The 27,631-nt window shown below is 46.5% G+C and overlaps 1 protein-coding gene across 4 annotated transcripts in view; it reads left to right on the forward strand.

The window, feature by feature from the left end:
* The first annotated feature begins 3,094 nt into the window (after positions 1 to 3,094).
* Positions 3,095 to 27,631, forward strand: part of LOC138180497 (dendritic arbor reduction protein 1) — a 45,043-nt gene continuing 20,506 nt past the window's right edge. For 2 of the 4 annotated variants that reach the window (XM_069114394.1, XM_069114405.1), the window contains exon 1: positions 3,096 to 6,556. In XM_069114394.1, the coding sequence (XP_068970495.1) occupies positions 6,266 to 6,556 (291 nt within the window). In that variant the 5' untranslated portion in view covers positions 3,096 to 6,265. Of the gene's footprint in view, positions 6,557 to 17,712; positions 18,700 to 27,631 lie in introns of all 4 variants that reach the window. The other 2 variants (XM_069114415.1, XM_069114424.1) reach the window with 2 other exon arrangements.

The following is a 27,631-nucleotide window of genomic DNA, read 5'->3' on the forward strand; positions in this document are numbered from 1 at the left end:
CAATCGAATAAACGAATTGAAATCTCGTCTTTATCCTTACTGTTAGTACTAATTCTTTTTTATATGTACGGTTTATAGGTGGCAATACACTTGCGTTATGAAGTTGAAGAAAAAAATGATACATTTTTAAATATATTCGATCTGTAATGTTGGAGGGTTATTCGACTTAAAAATTTGTCGCTAAAATTAGGATCTTTTCATTTGTTCGCAAGAGATTAAGCACCCGATAGGAAATCTTTAATACATGGTAAGAACTAAATGACAGAATATAGATAATTGAATCAGATCTTTTTGTGATACGTTATTTACGTTAATTAATTACATTTACCACAAGAAACAGCGTAGATTTATAGCTTGCAATACTCGATACAAGCAATCAGGAATAAAGCGATTATATTACAATAACTAACTGCTATTTTTCTAGCAGTAAGGACACGGTTAATTACCAGAAGCTAAATACATGATCGCGCAATAATGCATAACGTTGTCATCGAGCGTTTCAGCAGATACGATAATCGGAAAGGAAAGAAAGATGTTTTTTCGAAAAAATGTGGAAAATATTTGTCCAAGGAAGTAAGGAAAATCGTCTATCGAGATTTCGATATAAATCGTAAGACATTATAGATGAGGGTCAATGAATCGAAACGTTTATCGGTAGTCGCTTGATACGCGTTAATCTGACCGAGAAGTTGCAGAAATCCACGGGGAATCGCGCAAAGAGGGCCGCGCGTATAGCCAGCCATTGGCTATCGAAGGCGACCAATGGGCGAGTACTCCCATTCATAAGTAGCGTCGCTTCCGTCCTGATACTCTTGATAGTAGGGGGTCTTGTCTGTGATGCAATACGAATTCTAGCTGTATGTATATGTACATACTTACATGTATAAATATACCGTAGTACATAGCTGCTTCCATGATCCTGCGGACTGACCCTTGACTCCCGACTCTCGACTCGCTCGTTCCTTCATCCTACCATATTTTCTTTACTCCTGCTGCCACATTTCTTACTCCGTAAGCAAGTATACACGTACTTACATACTCATTTACTCAAGTACTTTGTCGTTTTCAACAGCTATTTCGACAGGATCTCGCTAGTTTGTCTTCGACAAAACTATACCAGACTCATGTAACGATGGCCGTGAATCGTTATGATTTGTTGAAAGATCGGAGCAATTGAATAGAATAGAAAGATCGTGGAAAGGTCATTGAAACATATTTCTACGCAAAAGTTATAACTTTGATGTCTCACATATCTGCGATCCATTTACTTGTTCGTTTCGTGTAGAGTTCACGTGTTTCACCAACTAGTGTATAAATACGTATGTGATTCGCCGAGGACCGGAGAAAGAACGAAGAACGGGATGAAACACGAACAACGGGACGGAAGTTAATTTGCGATTGACAAGAATACATATACACAGAGCGCTGACATATACGTATTATATACAAGAGAAATAATATCGCCATTATCGAAAAAAAAGCAAGGAGAAATTTCATTTGGTAAGATTCTGTCGCACGTTGGTTGAGCCGAACCGAATGTTCGATTTCGTACATTACCTAGTTGTTGTGACTTAAAAACGAAGGAATTACGATACAGAGGAGACGTGGTTCCCGGTTGTGATTCACGTGTCTGCTCGGTTTAAATGATCGCGCGTAGAAAGGGGAGTTATGCAGGTGCAGGTCATGTGAAATATTTGCACTTTGTCGTAATTTGCGTAACCCGTTGCATATATAATAAATCCGCAAAGCTAAAGCGCCACGATAGAAAATCGTTTCACAATCTAAAGAGAAAGGGAATCTCTGGTTCCGTGGGAGGGGAGAGATTCGAGATGCCTGTTGTTGCATATAAGTATCACCTACAAACATATCTCGCCTTGTCCTCTTCATCAAAATCGATGGAGTTGCAAGTTTACCGGTCGAACATACGACATTTTTCTTCATTACCCCCAACCGATCGATACTTTTTATTGCCGAAAATGTCGGTACATAGATATTCTTTCCTCCAAGAAACGAATGGATCAGGCCGGTCGATAGGAAAAGAACGTTTCTCATCTTTGCTCGTTGTGAAATTCATCAGACTCGGAATCATATGTATTTTTTGCAGAGATGATGTTTGGCGAAGATTATCTATTATCCGTGTATTTACGGGCGACGGATAATACACGAAAGACGACATAGAGACGAGACACGACGCGTCGCGTCGAGACATGTTAGTAGTCGTAATACGATGACGTCAGACGAGCGTTGGCGGAATGGCTATGGCCGTTCCCGTTCTCTAACGAGGAAGATCGAGAGAAGGAGATGGAGACGACGAAGGATCGCGCGACTACCAGCGCAACGGGACTCGAACAAATAAAAGAACAATTTCTTTGTCATGTATCCGCGTCGACTTAAAGACCTAGCATTGTCCCAACTTTGAAATCGAAGTCGCGTTCGAACAAGACACGGGGATCCTTGACGAAGGAATCACACTGAAGAATCAGAATTTATATAGGTACCGGCGATTAAATGCAAGCGTCACGATATCAAATCGGTACGAATATATCAACTACGATCAAGACAAGTGAATTTGATTCTGTCTCGTTTTGTATATTACCAGAATACTATATATATATCATAATCGAACGTCTCGACGCGTCATCGCCGAGATAAGGACTATCAAAATCGTTGAAAGTAGAAGTTTTCCGCTACTTCTTGGTAATAAATCGTGCCGTTTGATCAAGGTGACACGGAGAACGAGAGCGCGCGCGATTTTTTGCGCAAACCGAAGAATGAGAGAAAACGCGAAACAGCAGAGAGGGCGGTTACGTGTAAGGATGTAGAGTGTAGAGAGTCAGTGAGCTAAGCTAAACAGCTGGGATCAGTCGCGCTTTGGGCGTGAGCCAGTCATAAGCAAAAGGCAGAGAGGTTGATACGAGGGTAAAGAAACAGGGAAAACGAGCGAGCGAGCGAGTTGACGAGGAAAACAGAGATCGAGCGACGTTGGTGCCGGAGCGGGGTGGGGTAGAGATAGAGAGCGTGAGCGAGAGGAGGAGAGAGCCAGGAGCATGGTCTGTGGACTGTGGAGGGCTGCGTTCACCGGGCAGTTACTCCGGAACCGTTGCCTTGACGACACGCATCCGCGCATGCGCGTATGCAACGCTACGGGTGCACCACGATCGCGTCACGATCACCAGTTGCGTTCGCCACCCTCACTTTCCTCGCTATTACAAACTTTTCTCCACCTCTGTTGTAATCGCCCGGCCCGCTGGAACCACCGCTACCATTATATCCGTTACACCGCTAGTGTCTCGCAACCATTGCTCGTTGTCTTGCCCGCTGCCATTGTTCTTCCTTCCGTTGTCATCGTTGTTACTGTTGCTACCACCACCCACCATCGCGTCACCACCACCTCCACCACCATTGGCACCACTCTACCGCGTTACAGGTTGCCACTTTTGATGCTGTTATCGTCGTTTCCCGGTCTCTCGTTATCTTTCTCGTTATCATTCGCATCTTTCGTGATCAATTAATTCATTCAGCGATATTCTACGATTTTCCTATTCTCATTCTCAGCCTCTTTCAACGTTAGCGTTCTTTTTTTCTCGTAATTGCACGAGCAAAGAAAGATATTACTCGAAGGGAGAGCATCCTGTATTCGTATTAACCGAAGGGCATGCGTACCGTTCCGAACAGAGAACGTTGTTTACACATGACTATGCGTGTTTTATTACGTCGCACCGTCGTCAGCTGTCGTCGTTGCGTTTCCTTTGAAAAGTTCGATACGGATAGTTTAGAAGCTACTAGGTACCTACTGTTCCATTTCGAGATTACCCTCTACCTTCCGGTGATTGCATAGCTCGACCTTCGATTCCTCCATTTCACCGTTTTCTCCTTCCCCAGCTGCGCCGCTGCCACCACTTCCACCACCTTCGTCGTTACCACCACTTCCGTCACCTCCACCATTTCCACCACCATCACCACCTCCACTACTACCACCTCCAGCTTCATCTCCACCTCCATTTCCTCCTCCTGCCGATTTTCCCTCTCCTATTCTATCGCATTCTCCACCTCTTCCTGTTTCTTCTGCGCGGTTCGCGCATACCCTTACTACGAGCGGCTGGCTGTCATGCGTCGACGGTGCTTCTGATAAGGCGCGACCGTATCGGACCGTTCTTGTCGATAATCCGTGATCGACTCATCAACGTTCTGTTTGCTCACGGTTTGCGTCGACTCTTTCGTATCAAACCGCTTGATTTCAGTGATTTTACGGTGAGACCGTGAAATTTTTCACGAGGCAAATTCTCCGATAGTTTCTGCTAATCGACTGGTTCGCGGGACAAGCAGCGTAGAAATTTACTCTACGAGCGTTGCCCGATCGATTCACAACGTCGATGCTCTATTTATCGTTTCGTGTAACACTGTCGTCTGATCGTTCATCGTACGTTCCTCAAATTTCGACCAACGATCGAGTGTGTCGCTGTCACAGCGATAGGAAGAATCGGAAAACTAAGACGGAGAAAAGGTGGTTTGAGAAGGAAGCAAGGGAAAATCGAAAAGTGAGAAGACACCCCTGGGTGATCGATTCGGCTGTTGATGTATGGTGACCGTGACCGAGAGCGGGACCGGGACCGGGACCGTGACTGTGACTGTAACCGTAATTGTGACTGTGACGTCAAATTTTGGTGTATTTCGATCGAAAAGGAAAAGACAACTGGCTGGTGTTGATCGATGTTTCAGCGTGAACACGTTACAGCGAACGATCGTAAGAATATTAGCGAGAGTTAGTGGAGGAACCACGAGTGCACTGCCGTTCGATGTTTTGCTGTCGTCGCGAAACCTGCCGCTGTACTTTAACGTTGGAAAAAGCAGCGGCAGGTCGTCGTCGTTTTCGTTTGAGTTTCTTTCGGAGAGCATGATGCGATATTATATAGCAAATTGTGGAAACTCGAGCCGAATCGATTCGTCAACATAGTCCACACGATAGCAGAACGAAAGGTCAGGCCGTACCTACGACCGGAGAAACCAGAAGGAAGAGAAAGAAAGCAAGTGGGATTAGTTGCGTTTAGTTAATTCGAAGGAAACAATCGGCGAAAACATGGAATTCCTTTGGATAACTCGACACGATTACTCGTTGCTCCTGGAACGCGCCGCATTTGCTCTCTACTTTCAAATCAAATAAGATTAATACCTTCGCTGTCTTTAATTAAAAAAGGTTACAAAGACGAAGGAGATGATTCTTTGGGAACGTTGAAGTCGACGTTGATCGAGAAACACGATAGACTGGACACGATCTCGCCAAGGGTACCGCGAAAAATGACGTTGCGAGTGATTACTCGAAGCGATTGTCTAACTGTTGGATTCGCGACAGAGGTGAGAAACGGATGATCGTTTTCGATGTAGAACCGATGCGACTTGAATAGCGGTGCGAGTTGCGTTTGCATTTCGTAGGAATAGACGCGATTCACGCGTGTATAGCAATCGAGGGTGAACCGAAAGGCGATCCGAGATTAATCGCGGAGCATGATCGTCCAGGAGGAAGACGCAAGGTTAACTACGCTAACGCATTTCAAAAGTTTCCAAGCATCGTCGACGACGTCTGACGAGGAACTCTGTCGAGAAATCGGAACGTTGCGGGATAAACGAGAAGAGCGAGTCGTAACGTTTCGTTGATCGGCTGTTCGTTATCGGACGCGAGGAATCAGCACAAAGGAAAGAAACAAGGCGTTTGACCGGCGCATACACGACGGTTTGTTCCCGTGGCTGTTCCTGTCTATATTGGATCGAATCAGGGCGCAAAGCCGCGCGATCGTTAGGGCGAGAGGTTCCTTGATTCGGTATAGTGTCGAGGGCACCGAATAATCAACGTCGTTGTCTTCAAGAGAAAGAGAGGAAAATCGACTGATAGCGAGGGAAGCGTGGCGTGACAATAGTTGGTGTTTGTCGGAAGCGAAAGAACGAATAAGAAGTGGAAAAAGGACGTTGATCACGAGGTGGATGGTTAAACCTCGGTAGGTCGCCAATTCGGGAACAGACACAGTCTGGAACCAGAACCAGGACCAGAGTCGGAGCCAAAGCCACAGGAAGAGACGAAGCTTGAGTCAGAGTCTCGAAGTTAGAGTCGGAGTCGGAGTCAGAGTCAGAGTCAGAGTCAGAGTCAGAGTCAGAGTCAGAGTCAGAGTCAGAGTCAGAGTCAGAGTCAGAGTCAGAGTCAGAGTCAGAGTCAGAGTCAGAATTAGAGTCAGAGCCGGAGCAGCAACGTTTCTACGATTCTCCGCCACCACGAATGGACGTGAGCGTGTGCTGCTTGCCCGCCAGTGCCGGCTCGGGGGCCCAGCACCCTCATCCAGCGAGTTTGCCTTCCGGCGGACAGCCGACGATTCAACCACCCTATCAATATGCCGATCAGATAGTACCGGATCGGGGTCAACCCGACGGATTGCCGGTACTCGGTTGTACCGGTCAGGATAACTGGCAGCAGATCTCCTCCGCTTCGAACGTCGTTGGTGCTGTCACCGCTGCCACCGCCACCACCACCACCACCACCTATATCGATTACTCCTGGCTGCAGATGCAGGTGAGACGATCATTTTTTCCCTTCTCCTCTCCTTTCCTTTTCGTTCCTTCCCTTTGCTTCGCTTTGCTATGCTTTGCTTCAATCGCCACGCGGCTCACAATTTTATCATTTTCTAGCTTCTTACTCGATCACCCGCGTCGTTTCCAATTCGCTTCGTAGCTCTTTTTCCCTGAATCTATTTCGTCGATCGTTTGAAAGAAACGCAGGGCTTAACGATTCTTATCTCATCGAGACGATGAGTCATGGTATCGATGACCGACTCGCGGCGATCGTAACCGTTCGTTGTTAAAAACTGCCAATAAACGACGACGAATCTCGCGGAATTGATCTCGCCCGTGATTAACGAAGAAAGCAACATCGCGATGTGACTGTGACGACGGGGATACCGCGATCGGATATTTTCGTGGAATACGGTTTTTTCGCTGTGTTTCACTGAACGCCAGGCTGCGTTGCCTCGTAAAAGAATACGTGGACGCGTGTTTGCAGATCGATCGTGTCGGAGAAGGAGTACGAGATAGCGTATCGATTCCGAGCCAGCGTTAGATCGTAAAATAATAGAGCGAAGTAATAACGGCCATTACTATTATCTTGGCCCGAGTAATCGTTTTTCCCTTTTAGACGCAGAGCGGTGTTTCCACATAAAGCCGCGCGCGTTGTTGACAGGGCAAATATCCTTTGATACGCCGTCCGTCTGGGACACGCGTCGCACGCCTTTCCACCTTACCGACGAACTCGATGACTGTACGAGTGCTCCCTCCCCGGCTCTTTGCTTCGACCTTCGTCTCACTGCTCTATTTACATAAACCGTTCGACTTGTTTCGCGAATTAGTCTATCTCATTAATTTCTACGTTGGGATTGGCTCGGCCTGCCTAGATTCGATTCCATTCGATTCGACGCGGTTCGATCGCAAACCGTTCTCGCTTGTTCGTACCGCGTACAGATTCTCGGTAAGCGAGCAGACGTTTTCAGCGACGTTCCAGCTGCGCGTTACTTACGTTTCCAACGTAACGTCCACCTTCCAAGGCAAAGGAATTCGAGCGATCGAAGAATAAAATGACGAACGACGGTCGAGCTCGGGTCGGGTTGCACCATTTGGCGATTTCGTTTCGAAACGGCTCGTCGATGGTGTTCAGTGCTCGAATAAGACTAGAATAACGCTATACGAAGCTAATTAAAATTCGGGAGCTTTTTCTTTTCGGTCGTAGAGAAGAGGGACGAAGACCGATCGGAAGCAAGTCAGTTTTTTCGACTGACTTTCGAGCGCCAAACGTTCCTCACTTTTTCTACGCGACGACGAGAATAGACACGCGTCCTGACTACAGTAGGAAACCGGTTCTTCGTACCGTTATCGATACTAAGTTTTGGTAAGCGAAATTTGCACCGACCAATCGTTCGACGATCGTGCACAGGTCGGTCTGCCGCATATCCGCTGATCGGCAACCTCTACGTATCAGTATCGTACATATTTTTCGGATTGTACGGTTCGATCTCGAAACAGAGACAGAGAAAACAAGGAGAAAAGAAACTGTAAAAACGACCGGAGCGTGGTAAAGAGCAAAAAGTCGCGGGTGCAGAAAATGGGTGACTGTACGTTTCTAATTAGCCATCACCGGAACGCAATCTAAACGTATTGTGACGCGCGTAAGATAATAAGCGGACGGAAATCCACGATTATCGTGGTCAGGCAGAAAGGGCATCCCGACGACGAGCACCGGACGAACCATTTCCACGGTTCACCGCCCTTCGTTTCAGTTCTGCGTATGATTATCGTTCCAGTGATTATTTTGCTCGATGTTCGAGTAGAAAACAAACGCAATTAACATTAGGCTCGAAGATCGCTCGACTCCAGCTAAAATGTAGTATGTGGACGATCGTGTTTGCTCGAAGGGAAACTCTCTCACGCGTTTAACGTTACCGAACCGATTGTTCGTTCGCTTATACTTTTTTACTCGTGTACACGTGGGCGGTTACGGAAGTTCCAATCCTTCACCGATCGTACGCTTCAACGTGTCTGCGTTATTACTTTTCGTAGGCTACGTAGTTCGCTCGCACGTCGCCCAATCACGACACATCTCTACGTGGAAAAGATCTATAGAAACATGGTTGAACGTTTGAACGGTCGAACGTCGGGACATGTTCGAAAATAAACAGAGGAAGAGGGAAACGCGTCCGATATCGGACGTATCGCGAACCGCGAGTAGGTATCGGACGAGCATCGAGTCGCTCTGTTCTCTTCCACTGGTAGTTCGCAGTTCGCAGCTCGCAGTGAGTCACAGCGAATCGTGGACGAATGCGCGAGTGGGTGGCCGTGCGGTTGCTCGCGTCTTATGCGTTAGATGTATCTACACGTTTTTATTTTTCCCTAACAAACGTCTCTCTTGTCCTGTTTCTTTTTATTTCCGCGTATAATTAGCGAGAAACAGCCAGCTAGAAGGAAAGGGGCATTATCCTCTGGTTATGGGGACAGTCGCGTTTCGATCGTTGGATCGTCGAGATTTACGCATTGTTAGGAACATTGGCTTCCTCCGTTTGGCAACCTCGATTCGTCGTCGTTATATTTAGTTACGTTTGAACTGCACCAAACCAATGTTACGGACAATTTACTCGCGAAATTAGTTACAAAACGCTCGACCTATCTACCCATCAGTCACTTCCTCTTCCTTCACGTTAAATAGATGGACGGCCATTAAACGCCGAGAGTGGAGGAAGAGTTATTGTTCGCGAGTTACCATAATACATTCGAACGCATACACCACGAATCGTAGGCTGCACGTCCGTTCGCGTTTCCCTCTCCCTCTTTTTCTTCCAATTCTTTTGCGTCAACTATAAAGAAACTATAAAGAAAACCAGCCGCACAGGACGAGAAAAGAAGGTCTTAACGAATCGATTCGCGTTCGACGAAGAAACGTCTTCCTTCTCGCTATCGTTCGTAATATCGTTTCACCGTTTCGGTAGCTTCGAGTCACGGGCTACGATCGCCAGGAAACAGATATGACGCGCGTCGCGAAGCGTGAAAAGCTCGAACGCACCCAACGATTACGTTCAAATGCACGTGGATATACGTATCCCTGCGTAAATGGATACATATAACCCGAATGGTGGGAACAATCGGCCGACGATTTACGTGCCGTCCGATCACTTGTACGATAACGTTGCAGCTTTTCTGGGTATTTATCGACAACGATGGTTAATCTCGATCGAACGTGGCGACACCGAGCGCATTTTCACGCGAAACCTCTAGATTCGTCGGGGAGATCCAAGCGAGGAAATGTCTCATGGACCTTTTCTTGAAATTACAACGATGACCACGTCAGCGACCGATGTGTCGCGACAAGAATGACCGACGATCGAGAAAAATCATTTCTAGGAGAGATAGGAATTAGCGATTGGTATAACTGCAAGAGAGGGACGTATATTTGTTGATACACTCGGCAGTGATCGGCGCGGTGTACGGTGCGGTAGGCCGAAGGCGACGGCGCGGCGGCGTGGCGCGGCGTGGCGTTTCCGCGTAGAGACGCGTTCCAGTCGAGAGGATCGAGAGGGCAACAGGTCGATCGAGAAGGCGCTGCTTGGCTGGCCGGTGCTGGTATTCCGGTACGGTTCGTCACGAGCCGTATCGCGCCAGTCGCCGCGAATCGTATCGCGAATCGTTCGATTTTCTACCGATACGCGCTACAAGAGGTCCGAGGTGCTTCGCACTTACCGGCTGTTTCATCGACCACGTGGAAAAGGAATATAAACTTGCTACACCGTTATTCGTTCGACATACGCTCTGGTAATTTACTCCCTAGAAGCAGCACGAAACCAACAAATTTCCCGTTACTACCTGTCGAAACGCTTCGATGATAATTCACAAATAGAATCATTTTCTTTCACTGCCGCGATTGACATGCTACCGTTTAGTCCGCTCGCGGTTGCAGGCGAATTACGTTTTACGAGATCGTTGGAAAGAGGAAGGGAGATGGCGCGAAGTGGATCGACGAGGACCCACGCTCGTATCTACGTTCGAGTATCGTAGTTCGTAATCCGCGAATGTCTCTGCACGACACGTCATTCGTGAGGACGGTCGGAACGATAAGTTCGAACAGCGTGTTCGTTTCAATGCTTTAAAAATATCGTTGATCGAACGACGAGAGAATGGAAGAACTTCGACCGCCATATCGACGATCGGTTATCCACGAAAACGGATAATCGAAGACGCGAGAATGATCGATTAGAATGGAACGCAACAAGGGGAGGGGAGTAAGATAGAGCGTATAGAGTGTGGCGGATCGACCGATGGCAGTACAATAAGGGTGTTGTAAGTAAGAAGCAACGAAGACCTCATAGAAGGTAACCTCGTGGCATTGCATACCTGATGTTCGCGAACAAGCTCTTTGTAGCTGGTACGGAAGTCTCGACTATATAACACATTAGCATTACGAACTAACACGGGAGACGGATTGTAAAGCAACGGTGTATCTGCTGTAATAACTGTGAAATGACTTTGCGCTTCTCATACCAATGAGATGGATTTTAATGGCTCGACACACGACCGTGTCTTTCTACTTCAAGCGCGTGCAAAAATTTGACTTTTCTAACCGAGAATGGAGTAGCTGTTGTCACTTTCGTGTTCCTTCGTACTTTCTTGCCCGCATATTTTATGCAATCTCATTTGACAACGTCGTGACGACAACGTTATCGATCGATTCGATCGCAATGTATCTTAAAAAATCGTCTCGTTACGCCAACGTCTCGTAACGTTATCGACGGCTAGTTAGTTTTAACGGGGAAAACAATCGACAGAGGGTGAAACAGAGGGGACAAGGCAGACGAAAGAGACGCGAATCGTTTTCGGTTGGGCGGATGCTAGTTGATTATCTGTTTCTGTTGCGCTCTCTCGCCAAGTACCGTTATACTTGCGGCGCCCGGGGCCTCCAAGATCCCTTCTTTCCTCCTTTCCTCCTTTCTTTCTCCTGTCTACTCTGCTCTTCTCTGCCTTGCTTTACCTCACTATACTTTACCTTATCCTTATCTTCTCCCTTCTCTTCTCTTCTCAGGATCTCACTCTGGCCTAGCTTGGCCTGTCTTGCCCTGCCCTCCATGCCCTATCCAGCTACCCGATTAATCGCGGTACGCGGAAACAGATTTCTACCCGGTACAACCAAATTTCGAATAATAGAACGATATAAACACACACACACACACACACACACACACACATATGCGGTTGATTCATCGTTGACACATCGGTGTAATTTTAACTATGTCGTGTTAGTTATTTTTTCAAAACTCTTCGAACAAATCGTCGTTAGATGTGATCGGGAATGAAAAACAAAAAAAAAAAAAAAGAAAAAAGGGGCGGGCAATAGGAAAGTTTGGCTTATTTGCATAATATCGCTACGAGTCAAAATTAAAAGATCGGATCGGTGGAAAGAAAGAAGCGCATTGGCGGTGTTATTGAACGGCTGATTTATAGCCGGCAGACTTTGGGCTACTTTCTCGAGTCGGTCATTACGTAAAGGTTGCCGGCCGTCCGAACGTTTCGCGCTGCTTCGTTTTCGCGAACGTGTCGCTTCGATAAAATCGCGAAACGTCCCACCTCGTCTGGCTGTGGTGTCGCGTCGTTCGCAGCGTAGCCGAATTTGCGACCAATTGGCCGAATTGAAATCGAGATCGCGTTAACTAAAAGGATACCATCGTGACTCAAGGTTCGCGCGTCTTCGTTCAAGGACAGGATTCGATCGCGGTTTGCTATCCAATTGGAATAGAAAGTTGAATCGCGTTGACGCGAGCGTGCGCTCTCATTGGTACCGATCGCGTGCATAGTATAGTCGCATGTTGGCAAGAGAAACAGAGGGAAAGAAAGAGACAGACATATATATGGAGAAAGAGAGAATGATAGAAAGAGGCAGGACAAGGAAAGAGGAGCGCTGGATGATGAGTCTGACTGGAATCCTTTCTGAACGTTGACCTACGCGGTACTGAAGATCAGGGAAACGTAGGTATATCTCTACGTCGTCGTTTGCACGCATCGTGCATCGCAACCAACACCAACACCAACCAACAACGCTTAGGTCGGGTCGGTAGTGAATCCGTTATGAAATATGAAGTATTAACGATGTTTATCGATATAAACCTATAATCGTGCGTCACTTGCAGCGTTGAATACGAAACGATAGCTCTCGTGTATGCCACGACGCGTGAAGCTTTTAATCGTTTCTCTTTCAACCGTTTGTCACAGTATCCAGAGAGATTTCGATGTTGGCACGGAATATCAACGATATCGTTGATATTGGCGATCGCGTAAACCGAGCACTGGATATATCCGAAGGAATGGCGAGGAAGCGGCAGGATAAAACACAGGAATTGACATTCTAGGCAGGGTTTTAGCGAGAAAAGCTAGCTGCTCGCAAGGTCTGTCGATTCGTGATATACGTGATATACGTTATTAAGAAGTTCCGAAAGGGGGAGCGCAGCGTGTCGCGAGTCGGCCGATTCGAAAATAGTAGCGGCCGTTCGAACGAACCGACGAAAATCGTTTAGTGGATGATACATAGATGGATACGTAATAGAAGAGTCGCGTGCTTCAGGGGCGTTTCTCGCTAGTAGAAAAGTTCCGAAGGAGGTCTTTAGCCTTCGGCGCGTACTGTGCGGCCTGCAGGAAGACCGGTGAACAGCAGTGACTTTTAAGATGCGTACCGACACGCATTCTACGTGTCTCTCGGCTGCGTGGCAATCGTGTCAGCAATGCCGGGAACCGTGAAACGCATGTAAATCCTCTCTTTGCACAGCCAGGGGACAAAAGTCGATGTAACGCACGTTCGCTTAGAGTACTTTCGAACCAGTAGGTACCACGCTACTACTTTCAGTCAACATTCGACCGAATTTTCGAACGCGATCGCCCGCTTCTTCTTGCTAACGAATCACACTTTTCTATCCACGCAAGGAAGAAGACGGATACAAGGAACATGGAACGTGGGGACGAGTAAAATGTTCGCTGCCTGTCGTTCAAAGACGTTGCATTTTCGAAGACACCTTTCCAACGTATTGCGCAACGCCGCAAAGGCGGATATAGGTCAAGAAACAAGATTAGTATCTGCGGAGCACGACGTGCAAGCATAAACCGCGGTCTCCGTTCGGTTTGTAACGCCGCCGTTCGGAGAGAGCACCGAGACTTTCGCGATAGTGTTCCATTCTATTCCATTCCATTCCGTTCCCAGTCTCTTATAAAGCGATAGCATTAGAACGACGTATTGGATGCGACGCGATACTCGGCCGGTAATTCGGCAACGATTCTTATCGAAGGAGCTGGCTTTTTTTAAAAGAATCTGGAATATCAGGCTTAGTTCGATCAGATCTATGTACATTATAACCGTGATACTATCCGAAGAACGTTCGATAGTTAGGAAAGATAGTTGCAACAGTCGATCGAAGACCGTTCTTATTACGCAAGGTATAACAAATCGATAAAATTATTGGCCGAGCGTTGGCAAAGGTCACGACCCGTCTTCCGCGATTTACGTTTTTCGCAAAGGCGCTGTAATCCGTCGTCTTGTACGATAGTAAACACGCGTTAGCTATTAGGTGGAAATTTAATGGCTGGTTACGTAATATTCAGAGAAATCGTCGATGTGGGACAATTTATTTTCGATAAGAAGTTTTTGACGGATTCTTAAACGAACACACAAGTCGTATCTTTAGATAGAGGAACGGAACGTGGATATCTATTTGCGGTGAAATGATCGCGTGCATCGATTAGAACGACGCAGACGCAAATGTGAGAACGACACCTGAAAAGCAAACGGACGCGATATTTGCTCGGCCTTTTTCATTTTTTCTCTTTTTTTTTTTCGGCTTGATCCGTGTTTGACTTCCGATGACGTTTGCGAACCGCTTCGACACCGATACGACGTTTAACGTAGCCGTTATCTTCCTCCGCGAATACCGGTTTGTATCCCTTTTCTCACGGTTTTCGCACAAGCTGCGATATTTCGCGATTCTGCGCGCAGGCAAAAGCCGTCGAACGCACACCGCGACGTTCCGCAACCAAAGTACGTAGAGCCGTACAAGTTGCGTGAGAAAAAATGACGCGTCGCTCATACAGCGTCAAAGTTAAATACGAAATACAACGAAACGACGGGTTAGATAGTAATAAAGTAGAAACAGAGTAGAATAGGTCACGTAAATAAGCAATTAGTTGACTGGTAGAGCTGTAGCAAGCCAGCTATGACAAATATGGAAGAACGAACGAAAAGAATCGTAGAGCAAATCTGTTTCTAAGCTGGTGATACCGCGATTACATAAATAATAATAATAATAATAATTGTAAGAGGAGAAAACGACAATCGATCAAAGGATGATACAGCAATGGGGAAACAGAGTGAAATCGAAGAACGACGTATGGTATTTTGGTGTCGCGAATCGTTGTCAGGCAATGAGAGTAGGTCGGAACGAAGAAGGTAGGAAATGATCGGCGTTCGTTTACAGAGAGTGAAGCGTCCGCGAATATAGAAGAGTGAATTATGAAATACGCGGTTGGCTGGACTGCGTTGGTTTTCTCAGTTTCCCTCGTCGCTCGTCGAGCGTCTTATCACCGGTAAACACATTCTTATAAAAGGTACACATCGTTGCAGGTTAGATCGGCACTGCGGCCAATGTCACATTGAGATTAGATTGTTTGCAATTACTTGCTTTTCGTATTTACACGGATTATCCTTTCCTGTCGTTATCACCAGTCGTCTCGAAAATCGAACGTCATCGGCTTTCGAACGAACCGCGCATCTTCTTACGCAACGTGCGTAACGTCTTCTCGAATTTGATGGCGCGAAACTTCGAAACGGATCGACGCTGCCCTTCAAACGACAATCGAAACATACGATTTCAAGGTGAACATTCCAGGCAAACTAAACCCTAAGCGTTCACCATTACGATTAATCGGTTGGCAAAATTCTCGAAGAACACGCGATCCGCGTCGAAGAAGAGACATATATCGGGTGTCGAACAAATTGCAAGAGCAGCTGGTCGAGCAGGCGCGGCCGCTCGTGATTTCTTCTGCGCAATGGTTTATACAGATTATTAGCCAGACGATGCATTAGAGCGGATTATCGTCGTGTTCAGAGGCTATAGTCCTATCCCCGGAGAGGATGCAGATTTCTCGTAGTCGAGGAAACACGAGCGAGAGGGAGGAAAATCAGGATAAACGGAACAGGGAGGCGTCTGAGCGGCGCAGGACGACGCGACGAACGTGGCGTGGCATTGAAATCGAGAATGTCGTCTGACTGCGAGCGGCTGTTTTCACTGTCGCTATTCGCGCGTGGCGCGTGGCGCATGGCGCGTGGCGCACGCCGCGCCACCTCCGGCAGAACCAACCGCCGCGCCACGCCGGTTTCACAGCCAGCGAGAAGAACGAGGATGTTGCTCGCCGCTTGGCTACGTTTAGGCGACCACTGTCGCCGACATCCGATGTATCGTACCTTTTCTGGGCCGAATATTTTTGGATCGCGCGCTCTGCACGCTTGCCGCGGTTGGTCAAGGTTGATCACTGTTGCGTCGACAGCGCTTATAACTGTAACGATAGTTGTTACGATTTACCGCCGGTTTCCTTTTACGGTTTTGCGGTTTGCCTTAGACGAGTCGAATCGCCAGCTTATTCTTTAAATCCGTTTCTTCGATTCGGAGCAACGCTTTTGCCTCGTTTTCCGTGGAATCGTTCTCGAAGGGAAGAAAACGGCGACTACGAAATTACGCGTACGGCCTTGGCCCTTGCATGTCTCCCAACGTTCCCGCGTGCTTCCTGGAGAACACGCGCTCGGTTCCACCGGCCATCGACGCTGTTCGTCACAGCATCGAGAGCGAAATGGTTATCCTGACGTTTAGACGCGACAGAAACCGCGCGAAGAAGCAAAGAGACACGTAGCGGTTGATGCAGTCGCACGAACCAAGTGCAGCGCAAATTGTATTCGGTTGTTACGTAAGTTTGCTTAAACTCCATACTTTTTTTTATCTTCCCGAACTTATCTACGTTACAGCCTGATACATTTATGGGCATGCGAAGTTACATAGATGCTCGGTTTCAAGGTCGTGATTTACAGGAACAGGTATACGTGTCGCTTATCGTATTAGGTTGTGCCAAAAGTTTCTTCCGTTTCATACGGAGATAACAGACGCACAACATTTTTTGCTTTACGTTATTTTACTGAATCGCGTATGACCCATTTTGTTCTATTGGAATCCGGAATATTCTTCGAAGAGAAAGCCGCGATTTCTGTTCCGCGCAGATGGCATTGGACGAATGATAGAAACTTGTATCGTTCGATGAAAACGTCGGGTACATTGTCAAAATTACGTGGTTGCTAAATTTACAATTTCGGCGCGGACACTGTTGAATTTGTCACGCTCATCGTACGAGATATTAGTATTACAGAGTATCTTATTATTATTATTAGTATTAGAGATATTATACTCTACCTTCCTACGACATCTACCTTCTTCCCTATGATTCGCCGCGCTCATAAATTGCCGTCAATTATTCGTTTTCGATTACAAGTTGAGCCGCGTTGCCTCCTTCTACAAACTCGTCGAATCGATTTGAACATAGCGCTCGTACAGTCGCGTGCGTACAGATCCGCGCGCTGTCACTCTCATTACCATCCAAAGATGTCTTCATGCGATAACATGCGATCAGGCCAGCGCATTGCTGTTCGCTGCTCCTCGCAAATACTCCATAAACACGTTTCTGTTATTCCTTCGTTCTGTGACTCAAAATGCGTTCGCATTCTCCGATAATACTGCAATGAGATACGTCCAAGTATACGTACGTACGTTCAAGCATATACACGGACGTCCAAATATATGTACGTGCGTCCAAGCATATATACGGACGTCCAAGTATACGTACAGACGTTCAAGCATATATACGGACGTTCAAGCATATATATGGACGTCCAAGTATACGCACGTACATCCAAGTACACGTACGTACGTTCAAGCATGTATACGGATGTTCAAGTACATGTACAGACGTCCAAGTATATGTACGTATATTCAAGCATAAATACGGACGTCCAAGTATACGTACAGACGTCCAAGCATATATACGGACGTCGAAGTATACGTACGTACGTTCAAGTGTTCATACGTTCAACTGATGGTTTTCCGCGCGATACATTTTTAGAAGGCGGAGGCGCGTTCGAGAGGAAAGCTTCAACATGTTCGTTTTAAGAGGAGGGACGCTCCTTTTAACGTACAGGTAGACGCGACTTTGTACGCTTCTTATAGCAATTGAGAAAGAACCGTAGGAAATAGGTAAGGTAATGGAATCTTCGTACGTTTTGCTGTGGTTCTCTACAGCAACAGCCACTCTACTCGAATATGTGTCTCCGCCATTTCCCCCGCCTTTTTTGCTCGTTCTTTCTCTTTCTCGGTTTCGCGTCAGCTCCTTGTCCGCAAGAGGTTTGCCGATCGTGAAGTTGACTTTAAACGATACTACGTTATCGCATAGCGTCGCGTCCTGTGGTCGCGTCGACCCGAAAGGTGGTATGCGAGGAAAAAACGAAAGAAAACGTGATCGTTGGCATGGGACGTTTGAAAGGACGTTGGCGAAACTGCGCGAGGTAAATCGTCCCGTTACGGGAAAGAAAAAAAGAAAAATATACGAGTCGTTTAATGCAAAAGTGGTGTAAGTCAACTTTTTGCCTGTTTGCTCGAACCGTGCATCTCAAAAGCATAAGCATCGTTCTTCCGTTTTCCGCGGCAACCGTGTAAATATATCTTCATTAGTTGGTCGCTGATAATAACGTGATAAGCGAGAATCGGCCACTCGTCCTCTTACGGAATTTTTAGTTTATCCTACGTTAACGAGTAATCAACTTTTTCGACTTACACCACTTTTGCATTAAACGGCTCGTACGTGGTGGAAGGAATGAAACAACGTCTTGTGAGAATGCAAGAAAGGGGGAAGGCAAGAGAAGATGTACCCTGGTGCGACGGATCGGCGAGGAAAATCGGAAAAGGAATTGGCAACAGCGCCAAGCAAGAAGGAACTTTGAACGCGTGTTTCCCCGAGCGTGCGCGTGTTCTTCGTCGTTTGTCCAGTGGCCGTGCTGTTGGTGAATTTGCAGCGGTGCAGCGCACAGGCACACGGGCGAACGTGTTCACGCAGGTGAGTCCCCGTGTCATAGGTAGCCGTGTTCGTATAGAGGTCCGCGACGTACGTATACATCTAGACGCGAAACACTGCGATGAGGCGAATGTACGTGTCAGGTACACGCGTACGTGTTCGTTATACAACTTTTCCAGCAGTCACGGAGGCGTAGAGGTGAGCCGGTGGCTTGTGGACGATGGAAAGTGGGGGAACAGAATGCGGAATAGCCTAGAATGTGATGTGAGCGCTCTCCATACCACTCCTCTCACTCTTCCTTATTTTCCTTCTCTTTCTTTGCCTCTCTACCATTTCTTTCTCATCCCTCTCTCTTAAACGCACACACACACACACACATACACATACACACAATCCCTATCTTTCTTAGGACACCACTCGTCCGAATCACTCGTTGTTTGCGTTGTCTCTCCGTCTAACGCTTGAACAAATTCTATACAATTCTATACAGTCGTCTAGTCGTCGTTATGTTCCACGAAGAACATTGTACACGACAGTGGCACCTTGGAAACATCGGTGAAAAAGTCGGTTGGACAACCCTTTATTACACGTTGTATACTTTCTGGTCGATGTGACCAACGTTTCCATACGACCTCTTAAACCATTGCGTTAACTTACGTAACCCAAGCAAGGGACAAGTGTCAAAGATTGACCGATCGTCGTTAAAGGACTACCAGTTTACCGATAGGAAAACGATAATCGGCTGATCCCTTTGGGCCAACCTCGACCCCAGCTTCCACTCGAAGGAAATTGTATTCTCTTCCTAGAAGCATGAGCATCGCAGGTCTGGTAGAAATGCATGAATCGGTCGACAGGTGGGCCACCTGCCAAAATTCCAGGACGAAGGGAAGCTTCGGAAGATCGAGATATCGGGATAACGCGATTACCGATCGCGACGTAGCACGCATATATTTATATATATATTAGAAACCATATAATAAGAACCGCTAATACTTTACCTTTACGAAAGATTTATTTCGACCTAAGCAGTCTTTTACTCTTTTTTTTGTTAATTTATTTATGAAATGTAATTATCGGACGCAGAATGGTAGGAAGAAGAGAAAAGAAAAGGACATTTTGAATGAAAATTTTGCGCAATACAGATGAAAAGATATGGTTGAACAGTAAAGTTAGGATCAAGATAACGCCTCATAAATCGCACGCTTGAACGACGCATCACTCACGGAGAAGAAATGTACGCGGCTGGAAAAACTGTTAGCTAGATAGCGAATACGATTCAGGGTATCAAGATAGGAATATTTAGATTTACAAGCATGACAGTGAAATGGTAACGGTTTTCTTAAAGATTTAACAAAGCGATGACAAGAACTGCGAAATCTCGAATGAATTGGTTGTGTATACGTTCGATGCTTTAGGTCGATGGTAAAGCAACCCCAAATGGATTTGCGCGCATACTCCTTTATTTTCGAGAAACTAATAAGTATTTTTTATACTTTACTTTATAAATTCCTTTAATCAATTAATTAATATTGTGTTCCTTTTAACATTACATTTTTACAGTTTATTTTCATAAATTTTTGATTATTTTTATTTATTACACTACCGCTACATGTTTTTACAAATTTGTGGATCGAGATAGCAATCAAAACATTCGAAACGCAAGAGGTTGCTTCACTAAGAACGCAATTTCTCCATTAATTTCTCGAAAACAAAGGACCACGCGCTCAAATCCTTCTGGGGCCACTGCTTATTTTACCTAGCAAACACGTATCAGTTTCTACGTTCTACGTTCATCCAGAGACTTTAGATCAAGCAATAACGTTATCGATGAATAATCATGGCACGTTCCGCTCATGGGTCCGTGCGATCCGCTGTTTACGAAGCGTGTTGAATTCTTTCGGAAGTTGTAAAATAATTGCGATCCTAAACACGCAACGTTTTACCAATCGATGATAAAACGATGTTTGTCAAGATGCCGAAGGTGGCGCATCGATATACCAAATTTCGCTTTCGTTTCGCGTTCACCAGCTTCGCTTCGCATTATTCCAATCATTCGCAAGTTCTTAAACGATAGAATTAGCGCGTGAGCGTCGGCGAGGAAATAATTATTCGCGATAGAATACGCAAAGCGTGCGGGCGAGGGCACCTTCGCTCTTTCCTTTCTCGTCTCGCAATAGCGATGATACGACAATGACGATAATACGGTAATAGTGGTGACGCTACGATAATTATTTAATGACATACGTTGAACGTACGCCGCTAAAAATCGACGCTGAAACCTTTCGCTAAAAGTGACTCGCTTGACTGAAGCATTTTTACAGTCCAACGGTTACCGGCCTTTTGCCGTACAAATTGATCGTTCGTTCGCGTCTTGTAAACGCCGTTTACGTTAAAAATACGTCGCACGGAATAGATCTAGTGGACAGAATGGTTGCAGTGGAGATAGAAGACGATGGAAGGGGGCAGAGCGAACGAAGGGAGGCGGATCGGGCGGATCGGGCGAACAGATTTTCGGTAAACGCTGGTGAAGCTGAAGAGCTGGTTATTCCGAGGAAGAAGCGTGTTAAGCGCGAAGAATAGGTAGCATCTATGGATAGGTCGGTGGGCAAACGTGATATATCACAGGATACGGGTCGCTGGTTTTCCGAATGACCGTCTAATGGCGTCGAGGCGGGGTGGGCCGAGGTTGCGCCGGTGTCCGAACAGAAAATTAGTGGTCACAAATCAACCACCGTACGACCGCCATTGTGCAGCATGGTGCGCGCTAGGTAGAGCGTAGGAATCTGATCCTTCCGAAATTCTGACCTTTCCTATTTCGATGCGCTCTTTTCTCGACTGGCGCGTAAACTCGGCAGATCGGAAAGCTACGACGAGCAACGAAACCGGGCGTTACTAAAATCCTCGGCGAAGGATTCTGGCGACCTGGCGGCGCGATAGTTGCGCAATGTGGTTGGCATGCGACTTGACGCACATGCATCCGTACGAGATTCAGTGACGTACGTAGGTATACGATGACAGCGTTCGTGAAACCGGCTCGCGTATTCTTGAAAGAAAAGGTTATGTCTATGAAATTCTGACATTTCACGATTGTTTCGCACCTAAAGAACGACCGACCCGCGGCTAAATCTAAACGGTGGTTCGACACGCATCGCGTGGTAGATGGTTTGGCGACGCGACGTTTTGACGTTCGACGGGAGTCGATTTTACTGCGGTGGACTTCTCGCCAGCGTTTCGCCAGCCGAAAAGCCAAAGTTGAACGTTAACCGGAATGTTGAGGTTCCGAGGCGCGCGTTTAGATTGCGCTGGAATTCGGACAAGTTTTTGCATCTCTGCTGGATGCGGCGTGGCACGAAGTGGATTGGAAAATAGTGGCGCTATAAAATATCACGTTGTCGTTTCCAGAATCAACGACGCGGTGAAATGTGTATCGGCTTTGTAAAAACGTCCGGTTGAACGACATCTCAATGACACAAAGACGAGGTATCGGCGCGCGTACTTTCCATGCGGCAAAGATTCGTCCTTGCGAGAATTTCGCGAAAGGGATATTCCGAGCAGCGCGCACGGAACACGCAGTCTGACGATAATTTTATCGAACCGTGTACATTGATAAATTAACCGAGAGCAAGCTTTTTTGTAACACAGCATTCCTCGATCTTTGCCATTGTCGCCATTGCCGATACGATACTTGTCGCTTCATCGTAGCGTCTGATCCGATAAGATCGATCACGCGTGGTTCTTCGATCGGGCGTACATTGGTTTGAGAGAGAATTAAAGGAGAAATCAAGCGAAACGTATGGATTCGCGTAGGCCAAAGGTATCGCGCGGTTCTTTGCGGCGGTGACACGCATTGACGAGAGTATTTCCTTTTAAAGAACTCGCTCCTTTTACCTGCTCTGTCGATCTTATCAACGACTAATCTATATCGTGAGATTCGGCAGAAGCGCGCGAGGAATCGGCCGTTTTATCGAGAGAACACGAGTCTTGGATATTAATGTCCTGCTGAGATTCCATTCTTCCTGCTCGTTTCGTCTTGCCTCGTCTCGCCACGCATCGCGTCAAATTTCTGTGACTGCCGATGGGACGCATCGACAAAATTCGTTGCCCATTGGCGTCGAATGCACACAATTTTTCTTTAGCTGCCCCTTCGCTTCGCCTTTTACTTCGTTTCACGCGAACCGAACGACGTACGAACCGTATGCACTGCGATACTATGATACGATTTACGTATATTAGAAATAAATAATAGAAACAAAATCCGGTATATTTGCTATGCAGAGTGTAAAGCGTTCGGCAACGAATTCGACGTAAAATCTGTCGCAGGTGAAAATATCATGAAATTTTGGAAAGACAGCGAAGGAGAGCGAGAAATTCGATTTGACGTTTTTTGACGCACCACTCGGCCTTTCTCCTTCTACACCGTTGGATGAGAAAATGAAATGGAAGGACGACAAAAAGCTGTCCATGATAAATACCTTGGATATTCGTTTGCGAGTAAACGCTGATTGGAACCTGCCGGCCTACCGGTGGGCTGTCGTCTAATCCGTTTTCTATCTTTTCCCTTATCTTCTGTCCGTAATTGTCTCATTGTATTCGGTTAAGCCAGAAAGAGATCGATCTGCCGACGAATTCCTATTAGGCGAAGCGAGTCAATTTCTGCTTTTCCCAAGAAAACAACCACCAGACGCGATATAATTTATTGGCAAAGTGAGAAGCTTGCCGATAATTATTCGAAAAGCAGGCGGCCAAGCGTATGCTTGCCATAGCGAAGTAAGACAAACACCGTAAACACGTCGTTTGTACGTTCGAAAATCCTCCATTTGCCGGTTTTTCCTCTGTTTTTCAACTATTTTTTTTAGCGGAGATAACCAGCTATTAGATTGGCAACTAAGTGGTTGCGGATTTTGTCAATACCACCTAATGACAAAATCCGCAATCACTTAGTTGCCAACCCAATATAACATACGTAGCTATACTGTGCATTTTCGCGTGCTCTGTCATATCGCGTCTAAACCGATAGATCCGCCATCTGAAACCGTTTGAGTCTCTGTTTTCCCTTTTCGCCGGTGCGAACAGAGGGGGAAAGGTGAGAGGAACGACAGAGCGACGGATCTACGAAGTCAGGAAATGAGAAAAGGGCGAGAGGATACAAGACGCGACCAGATCACAGGGGACAAAGCAAAGAAAATTGAAAGAAAACGGGGGAGGGTGACGGGACGAAACGAAAAGGAAAGGGAAGAGGAAGAAGGCAGAGGCGAGAAAGAGAAAGGCTGACTGAGTCAGATGGAAAGGTTGGTAAAGAAGCGCACGTGTGCGTGTCATACGAGTCCACCCAGTATGTTAATTCGCGCTGATGACCCCATCAGGAAACATGCTCACCGCTGAGTGGAGTAGTGGAGGAGCCGAGTTTTCGTCTCGTCCATCGCTCGTGTATGCGCTTACCGGCGCACACACGCGCGTCCCTACACACGCACGTGGATATACCTTGCTGCCTCCGAACAATCGTCATCCCCGACCACGTTTCACGCCCACGCACTTGCTCAAACATTCCAGCCGCACAAAGCGCGTCAAGCTAATCGTAATGGAATTGCTATCCGCTCGTTAGGAACCATTAATAGCAACGAATTCATGCGCAGCAAACGTCGTTACGACGAATACAAGTCGATCGTCGTACGATCTGCGAAATCGGCGAAAGCGGCCGTTGCGTGAACTAAAAATTCTACCGAGCAATTGGCCGAAAGGTAGAATTTCGCTGCTGGTATTTTACCAGCATTCCAGTGATCATCTTTAGCGACGTTTTTCAATAGACAAGTTTCCACGAAATACACCGCTTTCGTTTACGACCTGGATATTGGAAACTTGTAGTTTAATCGACGGCAGGATCGTTAAGGGGATGAAGCGAACGAGCAGTTTATATCGATGAATACGCTGCTTGACGCAAGGATCACGTTCCACGTATTGTGATGCGACACCGTCTTCGCCTTACCGAGATATCATCGGATTCTTCGTAGTATTAAAACTTTCCGATCGCTACCGCCTCGACCGAGATGTTGATCCTGCAGATGGTTGGCTCCCTGGGTCGCCAGCTAAACGAGTAGCGAATCAGGGGTGGCGATTTCCCGTGGCCAATGAAAATCACTATGTTCCAGCTTTCACCGGCTTTCTTCGTTCTACGTGTTTCGCTCGCGTTGCGAATTTCTGCGAAAAGTGTGTCATCCGTTACGGCTACGGGGCAGCTTGAGAGACGCGCGTGCGCACGGCTTTGCGAACGTTCCGCCGAGATACGAGATACGGTGTCGTTTTCCACGAAACTACGAATCCAGGAACTGCCGTATTCGAACTCAATCGCGCCATTCGACGAACATGCAGCTGCTTGCAAATGATCGAAAACAGCACGCGATTCGATCGGTCGGAATCGACGTCGTTTCGCCGATGCGAAGCCACGTAGTTTCCTCGTATCGAGAGCCGAACGAGTGAAGTTTCATGGGTCGGCCGTGTCGTGGCGAACAAAACGAAGGCCGCGAGTGCGGAGGTCACAGGCTAATAAATTCTTAGGCGAATCAATAAAAGCGACTGCGATAATTAGATCCGTCTGAAAGCGGTGCAAGGGCAGACAGGCAGAGAGAAAAAGGGACGACGAGCTGGAGGAAGGGGGAGGGCAAAAAGGTAGAGGAAAAAAGCAGGCTCGTTCGAACCGTGTCAGCTCGTGGCTCGTTTATTTTCGGTGGACACGAACAAAGCCGCAGCACGGCACGGGTCGACGAGCGGGATCGGGCACGAGCACAAGCGCGTGCACGGCCGAAGGAACACGAACCGAACGAAGAAGCGGCCGCTGGATCAGCATTATTCGGATAGGCCGATGTCGCGACCGTGAGCAGTAGGTTTTAGATTAGCCACGGTTAAAGGAGAAAACGGGGCAAACGAGGCTCGCGAGCACATCGGAGAGAACCGGCGAAAGGGAGAGCTGTGATGGTGAAACGATGCACGGGATGCGGAGGTCCACGGGATCGGTGGTCCCAGGTAGCGGTAGGACGAGCTAACCCGAGTCCACGTATTCCGCGCCTCCTTGCACCTCCTTGCACCCCCTTGCGTCGCGCCGAACCGCTTCGCGTCGCGTCCGTTCCAACGAGCAACCTGATTTATGGCGGCCATTCATTCTAATCGTCTTGCATCTCGCAGCCCCAAGCAACCCTATCTACCGTGTATAGTCGCGCTTTTCGAGACATCGCCCTCGGCGACCCGTAACTAATTGAATGCAAAGATTCGAATATTTAGTCAAGCTTATAAACCATTTAATTAACGAGACTGTAACGGTCACCTCTCTCTTTCTCTCCCTCTCTCTCTCTCTCTCTCTGAGCCGTTCTCTAGCCTCGTAAATATCGTCGTGTCTTTCGATTTCGATACCTACTTTGTCGATTGTTCGTCGCGCCATCGTTTCCTTCGTTCCAAGAAGAAGACGCAATTCCTTCGTGAACGGTCGCGGCTAACAGCCGCGAGTCTTTCCGGTTGGAGCGTGGTGTGGGTGGAGTAGGCTTGTAAATAGCGAGGAAAATCGTTGGGAAAAGGAAGGATGGTTGGCGAATCGTGTTGCGAGCAGAGACCGGCCTACGAAACGGATTAAATCGCATCGTTTAATTCAGCTTGAAATACATGTAATTAACTTTAATAACCGGTTTATAGCCTTAAACTGGCAATGATCGTAATAGCGGCGATCGCGGTGCTCGTAAACTAGGCACAAGGTGGATAACGATCGATATTCGAACGTAAGATCGCGTTAACAGATTCCAGACTTTTGTATAGGTTAACACTAGAACTACCGATAGTAACACTTTGACTGCCACGCCGAGATCACATGTTTCGCTGAGGGCGCCACGGGAGTATTTTTATTATACAAAGCATATACTGGCAAAATAATAAATTGATGACGTAAGACAACATTCTTCCCCAATGGACCGTTTATCTTATTAGTGGTCACGGGTGATCACCGTGGCGCCTTGTTAACAGTTGATAACGACATATTATAACAAGACTTCGTTTATTTCAACAAACCATTCGAATTCGTTATTTCGTCGTAAGCAAAACGTGCAGAATATATTGTTGAAACGTGTAGAAGATATTAGTAAACAGTATTATGATTATTTTTATGATTTCGACGAAACATTCGGCTGAAATGGTAGAGGTCCGGAAAAAAATTATGTTTGTGACAAAGGAATGGTAGTGGTAGATTACAACAGAGGAAAATGTGCTGTAAATTTATCAGATCGAATGATAGCATATTCTACACCACATAGAAGAATTCTCGAGTGGTATATAAAATTAGCTTTAGAGTTATCGTTAAATACATCAATTTCAAACGCGGTGATACTCTATAAACAAGCAAGAAAAACAAAAATCGAGGTATCAGATTTTAGAATGGCACTCGCAACGCACCTTACACAGTGCCGTTCACCAGAGCCGTCAAATATACTTATTCGACAAAGATCGCCACACGAAACGCAGAAGAAAGAAGGGCAAGCGTACCTGGCGCGAAAATTTTGCAGAGAGTGCTATAAAAAAAATGTTAAGCAGTTAGGATGAAAAATTGCTAAGAATCGGACCAAAAAGATTGTATTGACGAGCCACATTTATGTTTAGAGAGTTTTAACACAGTGCACCGTTAGATGCAACATTTGTTTTCATTTTTTTTATCGATGTTCTAATAAAAATGTTTAATCGTTCAATGGAGCACTTTTTATTTCAAAGTATCTTCTATTTATGGGTTATATTCAAAATACCCCAACTGTCAATCTTCATACAATTTTTACAATTGTAAGAAGTTCAAGCGCTCCGGCCACCAATGACCAACGTAGCAGTCGAAGTGTTAACACGAAGCTGTTTTTACCAGAACCAGTCGAAATGACTGGTCTTTAAAAAATACGTAATAATGGAATATTTGTATATTTATTGATTTATTACTTTCTTGCAGAAGGAATTCCAT

This window comes from Bombus flavifrons, chromosome 1 (assembly GCF_040668555.2).
Source record: "Bombus flavifrons isolate JBK064 chromosome 1, iyBomFlav1_principal, whole genome shotgun sequence".
NCBI lineage: Eukaryota > Metazoa > Arthropoda > Insecta > Hymenoptera > Apidae > Bombus > Bombus flavifrons.